Below are 12,684 nucleotides of genomic sequence, written 5' to 3'. Positions count from 1 at the left end.
GTAGGTTTGCCTTTCCTTAATCTACCTTCTATGAGAAGTCTTCGAGTCAGTGTTGCCTAGCTTGTTCCTAAATTTCTCTGGAATCCAAACTGATCTTCCCTGAGCCCAGCTCCTACCAGCTTTTCCATTCTTCTGCAAGGGATCCGTGTTAATATCTTGCAGCCGTGACTTATTAAATTGGTAGCTCGGTAATTTTCGCACCTGTCAGCACCTGCTTTCTTTGGAATTCAGATTATTATATACTTCTTTAAGTGTGAGGGTATTTGGCCTATCTCATACATCTTGCTCACCAGATGGAAGAGTTTTGTCATGGCTGTCAGTAGCTCTAACGGAATATTATTTGCTCCCGGGGCCTTGTTTCGAGTTAGGTCTTTCAGTGCTTTGTCAAATTCTTCACGCACTATCATATCTCTCTTTTAAACTTCCTCTACGTCCTCTTCCATTTTCATAATATTGCCCTCAAGTACATCTCCTTTGTATAGACCCTCCATATGTATGCACTGGACAGATGTATCAAGTTTAAATTTATGTGACATACTAAGGCCTACAGTGTCTTGGTATAACTAATTTTTCGAATTATTTCCTTTACATGTACTGTGCAATACCGCTTCTTGGAAAATTTCATGATTCTCGGTCAACACGAAGTACCTTATAGGTTCTTTAAGTGAATCTCATTTTCCCTATATGTATATGAGGCAGGCAAATGAACGCAAGATAGACTATATAACGAGCAAGATGCGGACGTTGGTGTCCTCTACTGGCAAACAAAGGAACAAAGGAACAACTGAAAAATTCGCCACTGTGCCATTCCTCTTTTGGATGTGCTCGACGTGACCTCAGCGAGTGGTGTTTGTGTCCGACTTCACTGTTGAGTACGGTAAAGAGGAACAGACGTGTACTGCGGTTTTTGACTGCAGAAGAAGTGTTAGGAAGTGTAATTTATGCCCGAATATCAGCAGCGTGCGCGTGCTCGTCGAACACAGTAGGACACGTACGCGCGTGTTTGCGTGGTACAAACAATTCTGGGAAGGTCGGGTGTCATTGAAGAACAGCAGTTGGAAAGGACGGGGTCACCGTGTCCCAAGCTCCCTGTCACTGCTGCCGTGGACGCTGCCGTCAGAAACGAGCGGCGGCGGACGACGGAAGACATTCGGCTCGTCCTGGGCATCTGTCACGGTGTTGCTCACGCCATCGTGACAGAGCGTCTGAAGTTGCACAGAATCTGTGTGCAGTGTGTTCCCCACAGCCTGACGGAAGGGCACAAGTTGAACAGAATGTCCCGTAATATCCGCGGGAGATGAAACAGGGTGTAACAATTTTGACCCGGAGTACAAATGTCGGAGACGATAATGTAGTCCATAGTTCCACACTCATCGAAAAAATCGAAAACTGTCAGCGCCAGCTCCGGGGAAGTCATGTTGACCTTTTTCTTTGACTGTAAGGGCTCGCTTGCTCATCGAGTTTATGGAGCACAGCACTACAATTACCGCACAACGGTACGTGAACACTTTCCACAATGTGACGCCCGCCGTCAAGTCAGTAAACCCAGGAATGTTGACGGACGACGTCGTTCTATTGCGGAATCACGCCCGCCCACGTGCTGCTAGGGCTGTTACGACTACGTTGCAGAAATTTCACTATGAAGCCGTTCCACATCCTCCATACAGTCGCGATCTCTCCCTGTGGATATCCGTATTTATTATTTTTTTTTTTTTTTTTTTTTTTTTTGAGTCCTGAAGAAAGACATTCGTGGATTTTGATTTGATTCGGATGAAGAGGTGCACCCCTGCGTACAATCATGGTTCTGCAGGCAACCGCAGACGCTTTTCGAAGGGGGCATTGACGTCTTGTGTACCAGTGGGAAAATTGTTTAACAGTTACGGCGATTACCACATGCGACCCGTTTGTACAACAAGGTGTTGCATTCCTACAAGACGTTCACTTTTTCTCATTTATATCAGTGTTAAGCAAATGAGTTGAACTGTGTCATGTTACACGGTACACCGCAAAATGATGCTAATGATAAAAAAACATTGTACTCGCTAATGGTGTAAAAGCCGAAATCTAGATCGTACAGAAGAAAAACAGTAATATACAGTCAAATGGCGCTGTTTTCTTTAAAAAAATGTTCATAGGTTGTAAACACGGTACTCTGACGTCAGGGTGTTGTGTGTATTGTGCTGTAAGGAACCTGTGATCACCTGGGCCTCGTTACATTATGATTTAGTCGATTTGGTAACCGAATTAGCTTCATAACAGTGGAAAGACCCAAAATATACAATCAGCAAAGAGTCCAACACAAGACGTTGCAATGCAACAACTCTCAAAAGCTGTAGTTCAGTGACTTGTCTTGCCGACACTGTGGTGGCAGCTGAGAAGAGCGTCGCCCTCCCATTGTATTCACTCAGGGAACCCACACGCGAGCTGCGCGCCTACCAGTTCTTCATCGGTAAAAAATTCGTACTGCTCTCTATAAGTGTATTAAAAACACTGCCCAAAAAAAAAAAAACAAGAGAGAACGGAGCGGTACTGAATGTTATCATGAGGGCGAAGAACAAAACCGGCATCACTGTTTCCAACAGCAAGTACCGTGACTTATTTCCAAACAAGCTTGTTACACTCAGACAAACTTGTACACTTCCGACATTTGCACTGTTGCGCAAATATTTTCTGTGCAACAAAGACAAATGGGGTAAGAAATTAAACGAAATGCGAAAGAAGTCAGCTACACAGGGACGTGTTCTCTTTCTGGGGCACAAGCTCAGTTGGCTCGATGTGGACTGCCTAGGCACTGCCGACGGTCTGACAGTTCTTTCTGATCCAACGGGAACTCCACTGAATCAGCTCAGTGTTCTCAGACAGCAAGCAGAAAAAGTAGGGCTAAATATGTCGCTTGAGAGAAAGAAATAACCACCTCTCTATACCACCAACATCAGTAACTCCTTGCACGTCGCACTTGCTGCAGGGAGAGAGCAGGAAAATCAGCACGAATACCTGGCAGAATGGCTGGAACCCTATCTTTCCGAAAGAATAGCTTTACCAACTCTAGTGAACAAGCTTAACTGTCCTACCAACTGACCAAGAGCACCTGTAACAAAAAGGACCTCTCCTGTGACACAGAAATTGAGCACTTCTAGACAGACATTCACCCAAAAGTCCTATATTCTTCAGAATGTCTAGTACTTAAGAGGATGGGCCTCCCAGACAAACTTTAAATCCAGATGAGAAATATAATGAGGAAGATACTGCGGACAGCAAACGAAGCTAACGAATATCAAAAGCGACGAAACCAGTACTCTACAAGCACTGTGAAAAAACCATGCACGTGGCTATGTGGGGATGTCTAGCCTTGTGTGGACACGTCTACAGAGTGCATCCGAGCGGGTTGACCAGTCAGTTTCTCGCATATTGGCGAAAGAGGGAGGTCAAGTCACCATGGTTGATGGAAGCGATGTAAGGTCTGCAGGGACTCGGAGATACAGAAAGAAACGTAAAGGGCCGGAATCTCTTAGGCGAATGGCTAAGCAACAGATTCCTGGACAAACCACCAAGAAAGAAGGCAGGTGCGCTCTTAACAAAGGAGAGGGAGGAACAATACAGCAATTACTGGACGAACTTCAAAACCCACCCCAAACCCAACAGTGTAGGGTCATGCTCTTTAGCTGGCCTACACGAAAGCAGAAGTAGTGTAAATACTCTAACGAGCCACCAGATATGACAGCTCTCTGATACCAAAACATTCAGAAAATATCTTAACAACCTCAGAGATTTTTTCTGAGTGCACATTTAGTCTATGGACTGCAGAACAGTCCTCGAAAAACATTTCTGAGATTTTGAACTATCCACTAGATCATTTACATACACTCTAAGACGAGAAAAAGGAGACACTACAAAAGAATTATATGAATGGGACGAAAATCTATATACGTGTTGTAATAATTTGTTTGTCTTTACATGTACAATTTCTGCAAAATCTAATCATTTAGTCAAGAAAAAGACCTTCACAAAGTCAGCAAGTCAATAACGTGTTTGTCAACTTCTGGCTCTTATTACTTGGCACTGATTGACAGTTGTTGGATATCCTGAGGGATATCGTGCCAAATTCTGTCCAACTGGCGCATTAGATCGTTAAAATCCCTAGCTCGTGGGAATGTTCTGCCCCTGACGCTCCAAACGCTCACAATTGGCGAGAAATGCAGCGATCTTGCTGGCCTTGGTAGGGTTTGGGAAGCACCAAGACGAGCAGCAGAAACTCTCGCCTTGAGCAGGCAGGCCGGCAGGCAGGCAGCTATTATCTTGCTGAAATTTAAGCCCATGCCAAGTTAGTATCCCACTGCTCTGTGGGGTGTCTGCAGACACGTCTCGTTGACTGGAATTGAACTGTCTGCAGCAATGAGTCGCCCTTCGAATTGAGCTCCCACGACCAGTGAAGACGCGTCTGGAGACGCCCCAGAGAGACTGTGGCCTGCTATACAACCCGGTAACAAGCAGTGATCTCTGGGATGCCATTTGTTTCTATACCAGCACCCCTTTGGCTGTCATCCGCGGCAGTCTTACAGCACAGCGGTACGTCGACGATACTCTAAATCCCGTTCTGTTGCCCTTCATGGCAATCCAACTCGTGCTTGCATTTCGGATAGATAATGCCACAAAGCGAAGGTTTCTATTGCTTGTCAAACCCTGCCTTGTCCAGAAGGATCGCCGGAGCCCTCAAACTGAGAACGTTTGGAGAATTCTGCGCAGGGCCCTCCAACCAGCTTGGAATTTAACGATCGAACGCGCCAGTTGGATAATTTTGCACGATATCACTGAGCAGGACATGCAACAACTATCAAGCAATGTCAAGGCGAATAACTGCTTGCATAAGGGCCAGAGGTGCACCAACAAGTTATTGGCTTAATTTCTGACATTCTCTTTCTTAATTACATCTTTTTTATGGAATTGTAATCTCGTTTCGGTCTGTAAATGCCCATCACATTACCGTTTTGTGTCCCATTCTGATAATTCCTTCGCGGTGCGCTTTTTTTACCTGTAAATACTAGTAGTCATTCAGCAGTCCAGTCCCCAAAATTATCTTCACATCTGTCAATTATTTCCTGTTAAAAAGAATACGAGTTCTATCTACATGGAATGAACCCAGTCACTAATCTGGTCCAGTCTTCGCTAAACTTATTTAGTCCACGGCACTGAAGGAGTGTCGGAAACCCCCGAAAGTCAAGGAACACGGCATCAACTTGGGCGCCGTTGTCTACACCGCTCTAAATCACAAGGGTAAACATAACTAACCGAAATGCACAATTTTGTCAGTTAATTTTCTTGATTCAATTTCTTTACGTGCGTCTTTTCGTCCATGCAGTTTCGTGGCTGAGGTCGCCAAGGCCAGCTTAAGCGGAGGCGCCTTACTGTGAAGTGCGTGGCTCACATCTTCACATCTGTCAATTATTTCCTGTTAAAAAGAATATGATTCCTATCTACAAGGAATGAACGCAGTCACTAATCTGGTCCAGTCTTCGCTAAACTTAATTAGTCCACGACACTGAAGGAGTGTCGGAAACCCCCGAAAGTCATTATTCTCCTGTGCGATGTGTAAACATGTTTGCGACTGGACGCAATGAGAACGAGACATTCAAGCAGTGTGCGGCACAAGGGAGTGTGATATTTTTTTTTAACTACTTGTTGATCGTACACAATGATATGGTGGACAGTAATACACTGAGGTGACGAAAGTCATCGGATAATGACATACACATACAGATGACGGTAGTATCGGCGCACAGAACGCGTAAAAGGCCAGTGCATTGGCGGAACTGTCATTTGTACATAGGTTTCCGACGTGATTACGCCGCACGTCAGGAATTGACAGATTTTGCACCCGAAATGGTAGTTGAAGCTAGATGCATGGGACATTCCGTTTCGGAAATCGTTACGGAATTCAGTATTTCGAGATCCACAGCGTCAAGATTGTGCCGTGAATACCGCATTTCAGAGATGGACAATGCAGTGGACGACGACTTTCACCTAACGCCCGAGAGCAGCGGGATGTGTGTTGAGCTGTCAGTGCTAACAGACAAGCAACACTGCGTGAAGTAACGGCAGAAGTCAATGTGGGACGTTGACGAACGCATGCGTTGGGACAGTGCGGCAAAAGTTGGCGTTAGTGAGCTATGGCAGCAGACGACCGAAGCGGGTGGCTGTGCTGAGAGCACGAGAACACTGGCAGCGGCTCTCCTGGGCTCGTGACTGCATCGGTTCGACCCCAGACAACTGGAAAGTGTGGCCTGGTCAGGTGAGAGCCGACTGCAGTTGGCGAGAGCTGATGGCAGGCCTCGAGTGTGGCGCAAACTCCGAGGATCCAAGTTGTCGACAAGGCGCTGTCCAAACTGGTGGTGGCTCCGTAAAGGCGTGGACTGATTTTACGTGGAATGGTCTGGTTCCTCTGGTCCATCTGAAGCGAACATTGACTGAAAGTATTCGTGTTTGCTACTTCGAGACCACTTGCGGTCATTGATTCATGTTCCCAAACAACGTTGTCACCGGGCCACACTTTTTCACGATCGGTTTGAAGAACATTCTGGACAATTCGAGGGAAAGATTTGGCCTTTCAGATCACCCGACATGAATCCCATTGAACATTCACGAGACATAATGTAGAGGTCAATACGCGCACAAAATCCTGCATTGGCAACACCTTCGCAATTATGGACGGCTCTAAAGGCAGCATAGGTCAGTATTTCTACGAGACTGCCAGCGACTTGTTGACTATACGCCACATCGAGTTGCTGTACCACGCCGGTTAGGAAGAGGACCGACACGATATTAGGAGATATCCCATTGCTTTTCATCTCAGTCCAGTTCCACCCACGGCTTTTGCAGAGGGTGATGTAACAATCAGTTATATCACGACAAAATATTAGTCTAAAGGTACGTTTACACTGGGATACATGTATCGCGACATGTATCAGCGACATGTCAATTTGACATGTGGCGATACATCACCTCATACAAAAATTCACGGAACTTGTATGCGGACCCTCGAGCTCATACATGTCGCGTATACATTTTGTATATCGCTTTTTGGCCATATACGCGACATGTATGAGCGACATTTGAACTCGCGCATGCGCAGTACTATCATTTCCTGTCGTCTTGTCGCCTGCCGCTTATTTTGACGATTAGCGCATGCGTAGTACCAGGCTCTTTGGCGGCTGTTTTGAGTTTTGGACTATCGTTTCGACGTTAATGTATCTGCATAGAACATAAAAAAGTGCCATATGCAACATTATTCTTCGTGTTTGCGAGGCCATTGTGCAAATTTTATTCCAAGAAGTGAAGGTAAAAGTTTTATATATATATCAGAGTATGTAATACATTCTATAATTTTTTCATGCATCTGGCACGTATATCAATTTTTTGCTATTATCCGGCGGCCTCGCGTGATAATGTTGACAACGGATGCCGACAATCGTGTGTGAGCCGTTGGCATTAGCAATCGCGCGACAATGCAAATGTTTTGTAATGAAATCTTCGTTTCAAGAGGAATCCCCAGTGGCCAAAAACGGAGTGTTACTGCCAACTGATCCTCTGGTGGAATCACTTCCCGAAAGTTTGTGTTGGTTTTGGACACAAGAGGAGCCACAAGTGACAACAAACCGCGGAAATCCTCCATACTCACCCTAACATAATTTCTAAAATATGCGCCATCCTTTAGCGTTAATTCGCGAGAAACTCTCTCTGCCACCATCTACGCTTCCTCCGCCTTTTCTTCCTATCATCTTCCAAAAGAGCAAGTGTACCAGCACATAAAAATGTGAAATCTTCCAAATCGTCGTCGAAAGCTATCGCACAGTGATACATATCAACCAGTGTAAACGCACGCTCATACATGTATGAGGTTGATACTTGTCAACTCATACAAGTCGCGATACATGTCGCAAAGTCGCATATACATGTATCTCATACATGTGCCGATACAAATGGCAGTGTAAACGCACCTTAATACAGACATTGGCAAATACTTCTTGCTGTAGACAAATGGACGGCAAATCCGAGGTACCGTCTAACTATTAAAACAATGAGTCACATGGAGATTCAGCGACGTCAAATATTTGGGAGTAACAGCGACCTGAAATGTAGTGAAGCAACCACATATTCAGTTGTTCATTGAGACACTGAGGCTCGACTATAAGAGATTGCTCACGAACACTTACTTGTACGAAGTGTACTTCAGGACTGCTCTCCCATATCACGGGATACTTACAGAAGGTCATCGAAAGTATACGAATAAATGAGGCCAAAGGTCGTCAGCTGATGATTGCAGAGCTGTACATACCACACTGCGCCAGTATTCCTCTGGGTGGTCAACTTCTACAATAAAAATAATTTTGTTTTTACCATTTAATGCTATTTTATGAAGACACTTGCCTGATGTAAATATTCTTGGTCAAATCTGTGCTTCTTAGTGATGTCAACCGCATTCAAGTGATCAAATTCAACGTGTCTAAATAGAAATGCTGTTTTGCTTTTAAAGTTTTATTATAGTGGGCACTATTTTATTACGCAATTTCTTAATTTCATACTTTATGATATTTTTAGATATATTTTACATTCAGACTGTTTAAGAGTTGAAAATGCAACTGCATACGCGGGGAAGCGGTATCACTGCTGATCGCGATTTATATCTATTTAAAACTCAGAATTAATCTTTACTTTCTAGTGTTTGACGCACCTGCTTGGGATACGGGTGCGACGACTCCGTGCCAGAGTTAAGGGACTATCTGTACACTACATACAATGCGTTTGCTTCTATAAAGAAAAATAGATCTTAAGTTTCTCTTCCATTATTACTCGGACTATGTACTGGAACTTTTTGATCGTAGAACGACTTGAGGATGGTACTGTGTACCGAAACCGACAGCCAGTAGACAAAGAAAGAAGACTACAGACCAAAATAAATTTCTCTAGTGTATTGGTCGCTGTTGCAACAGATATTATGTGCAGACTATGTTATAAGAAGAGGGATCAGAGGCTAGTTTGACTGGCGGGAGAATAACACGTAGATCTATACTCTAGGACCGTGAAACGCATGGCGGAAGGTACTACCCATTGTGCCAGTTGTTAGGGCTTCTTCCCGTATCACTCACGCTTGGGCCGTACGCAGAATGACTGCTTTGCTGCAGTTAGCGTAATCTCGCGGGAGCGATACGTGGCAGGTTCCATCCACGATACTGGTTCTCTATGTTTTGGAAGTGGGCTTTCGCGATTTCAGTTTCTTCAGCATCGCACTGAGACCCTTCCGTGGGTAAAACACAGCTGTAATGCTTCGTGTTGACCTTTGTGTACGTTCAGTCACCCCTGAGATAAACACCAGAAACTCACCATAAAGCATTCCAGCTCTAAATTTTGTTGCCAGTTTCTGCTTAATACCCATCTTCACATGGCGAGGAAGCAGAGTTGACAGCGTTGATGTGTAGAGTCAACAACTTTTTATTAATGAAGTCTCTATAATCCCATAGACGATGACACACACACACACACACACACACACACACACACACACACACACACACACACACACACACACACACACGGAAAATTCCAGAAACTGTCATTAAGGGCAGAAACTATGAATATGTTCTGCACGCTATTTATTCTATGCAGTCAGTATAGAATTAGAATAAACAAGAAAAAGACTGAAGTGATGGTATGCAGTACAGGAGCAGAATATGAACCTCTGAGAATGAGCATTGGAAGAGAGGAGTTTGAAGTGACAGAGGAATTTACTTACCTGGGAACCAAAATCACTAGAGATTGTAGAAGCCGGAAAGAAATTGCGACCAGAATACAGAAGGCCAAAATTGCATTTAATCGGAGAAGTAACTTTCTCACTAGCTACATCAGTCTGAAAATAAGGAAACGTATCATGAAAGGTTTCGTTTGGAGTGTAGCCCTATACGGATGTGAAACTTGGACGATTTTAAGAAAAGAGAGGACGGCTAGAGGCCCTGGAAATGTGGTGCTATAGAAGGATGATGAAGATCAGCTGGAGAGACAAAGTAACAAATGAAGAGGTGCTTATAAGAGTAGAGGAAACCAGATCTCTGTGGAGGCACATCCAAACAAGAAGAGAGAAACTTTTAGGGCACATCCTACGACACAACATCATTGAAACAATAGCAGAAGGAGCTATTGAGGAAGGAATCGGCGGGGGCGACCAAGGATATCATACATGCAACAGATCATGAATGACGTTGGATGTAACACATACGTGGAAATGAAGAGGAAGGCAGGCAGAAGAGAGGAATGGCGCTCTGCTGCAAACCAACCTCAGGGTTGAACACTAAAAGAAGAGAAGCTATTTATTGAAGCAACATATCCTGCGTATCTAGACTTAGGCAGGTGAGAGCTCACACAGAGGTGTGTACCAGGTTAGCAGAACTGTTCCACGCTTCACCAGCGACAGGAATTGAGGATAACCTAAATAGGTAACACAGCAAAAATATATTCGCGGAGTAGTGATGTACGAAGGTGGTTTGAAAAGTTCTCGGAACGGAATAGAAAAAAGAACTTACATCACATACTTCTTTCATTTTTCAATGTAGTCTCCTTGCAGATGAATGCACTTGGTCCAACGATGTTCCAGTGCCTTGATCCCATCTCTAAAATGAGTTTCCTCCAGGCCTGCAAAATAGATGTCAACTCCAGTTATCAATTCTTCGTTTGAAGTGAACCTTCGTCCACCAATAAGAATTTTCAGTTTGGGGAAGAGACGGATGTCTGACGGACCTATATCAGGTCAATAAGGTGGGTGTGGCAACAATTCATATCTTAGTTCGTGTAATTTTGCCGTGGAAACGGCACATGTGTGCGGGCGCGCGTCAAGAGTCGCGGCATCCATCCTGCAGATAATTTTTTCATTTCTAATTCTTCAGTTAAAATGTGATATACCCTTTCAGATGACATCTGGCAAGCGTGGGCAATTTAACGCAATTTCAATCGGCGATCCTCCATGACCATTTTGTGCACTTTTGCTATGATTTCTGGAGTAGTGACACATCTTGGCCGAACACTGCGCGGATCATCAAAGCTCTCCCGACCGAATTTAAATTCATTTGTCCACTTGGCAACAGGACTCTGTTCCTTCATATTGATCTCAGTGTATTATGGAAATCGGCATGAATGTCCTTCGCTTTCGTAGCTTTCTTTATGAAGTACTTAATCACTGCTCGAATCTCGATTTTTGCATCTTCGCAAATCACTATGAGGGAACAACAACAGAACCACATCACCGCCACAGCTCTCTTCCAAGAGCACTGACGTGGCACATGTTTACAGGCAACAGTCCAATGAATATCACGTGAACCACTCGCGATAGCGCTGACCTATCATGGTGATTCCGAGAACTTCTCAATCCCTTTACGACGGACCTGCACCTACCTGTGAACATTGTCTCAGCAGATCATCACTAGGAAAGCCGAGTGAAACGTACAGTACTTCGACGTGAACCGGTCTGCAATTTAAGTCACTAATCTACGTTTCGGGAGAAAGTTTTCACACAAATGAAAGGTTGGAAATTTTGTCCCCAATTAATATATTCTGAAACTTAGGTGAACAAGTATCACTGCCAAGCCCGTGCTAGTCTTAACACAGTCACTCCCAATCCCTTTCACTCAAATTAGCAAGTTTATGGTGTTGCATTTCCCGAAAACGTAATAGCTGCAAAAATACTGATTGTTTTTGACTGAGAATGCTCGCCAAATATTAAGTCTGTCGGTACCTAATGCAGTCACAGTTTTTAGCCACCGACCTGCTCAATACGCCACGCGGAATATATGTCTTTTCTCCTCACAAAATTCACTTAAAAATTCTGAAATTTCTACACATACATCGGAATAATTATGCCGTCACTTTCCAACACTTTTGATGTATGAAACACTGCTAGATCCGGCAACTTATTTCCATCGGAACTGCTACTACACACGTCCGATCTGTTTCATGGATAGGCTTCGACTCCTCTCTGGAATACTCCAAGTTTTCTCTACCAGCAGAGAAAGGCGCGCGAAGAATATTGCTTTACTATTGGTCAGTTTACTCAACAGCCAATAGCAAAACAACATTCTCCCGCGTCAGTCCGCACTTTTCCTCAATAACCAATCGCAAATAGTAAACCTAACGACTGTACTTTTTACCGACGTAATTATCTAATATGTTGAAGTTTTGCTTATGCATAAAGTTATTTTCTATTGTTATTTATAACTGAATTAACTTTCCCTTTACCATAAACTTACTTTACAAATCTATTCTACAGAAATTCCCTTTTTCCACATCCATACTTCTTCGAAATGTTCCCACACTAAATGCTACGACATAACTCGTTAAACAATTATCTTCATATTAACCTTAAACCACACTCACGCATCATTCGTACTGCTAAAACATTTATAACATTTTACATACACAAAAATGAAAATACTAGAACAGTTTCTGAAAAACATTCTATTACTTTAGTGCACTCTAGTGGGCACAATCGAAACTAAAATCACAGTCCCCCTATCCAATATTGTCGTGTATCGGCTGATACATAAACTACGTGCGCGTCCATTCTCGCGTCACCATCTGTCACTATCCAGCTCTGAGACACATCTCCCACTTTACCGCCTCCAAGGCAGGATCGGTATACGGCGCTAC

At 43.9% G+C, this 12,684-nt stretch overlaps 2 protein-coding genes across 3 annotated transcripts in view; one reads left to right on the top strand and one right to left on the bottom strand.

The window, feature by feature from the left end:
- LOC126092949 (medium-chain acyl-CoA ligase ACSF2, mitochondrial-like) overlaps positions 1 to 12,684 on the bottom strand; it is a 268,024-nt gene that overhangs the window by 155,211 nt on the left and 100,129 nt on the right. The window contains exon 1 of one of the 2 annotated variants that reach the window (XM_049908680.1): positions 5,030 to 5,064. The exons of the other annotated variant lie outside the window; for it this stretch is intronic. Coding sequence (XP_049764637.1) covers positions 5,030 to 5,049 — 20 coding nt within the window. The 5' untranslated portion in view covers positions 5,050 to 5,064. Of the gene's footprint in view, positions 1 to 5,029; positions 5,065 to 12,684 lie in introns of those variants that run through there. 2 annotated transcript variants of the gene reach the window in all.
- LOC126092950 (uncharacterized) overlaps positions 1 to 12,684 on the top strand; it is a 79,642-nt gene that overhangs the window by 52,219 nt on the left and 14,739 nt on the right. The gene's annotated exons all lie outside the window — the stretch shown is intronic.

The sequence above is a fragment of the Schistocerca cancellata genome, chromosome 7 (genome assembly GCF_023864275.1).
Source record: "Schistocerca cancellata isolate TAMUIC-IGC-003103 chromosome 7, iqSchCanc2.1, whole genome shotgun sequence".
Lineage (NCBI taxonomy): Eukaryota > Metazoa > Arthropoda > Insecta > Orthoptera > Acrididae > Schistocerca > Schistocerca cancellata.
This window is presented reverse-complemented; position numbering and strand designations above follow the sequence as displayed.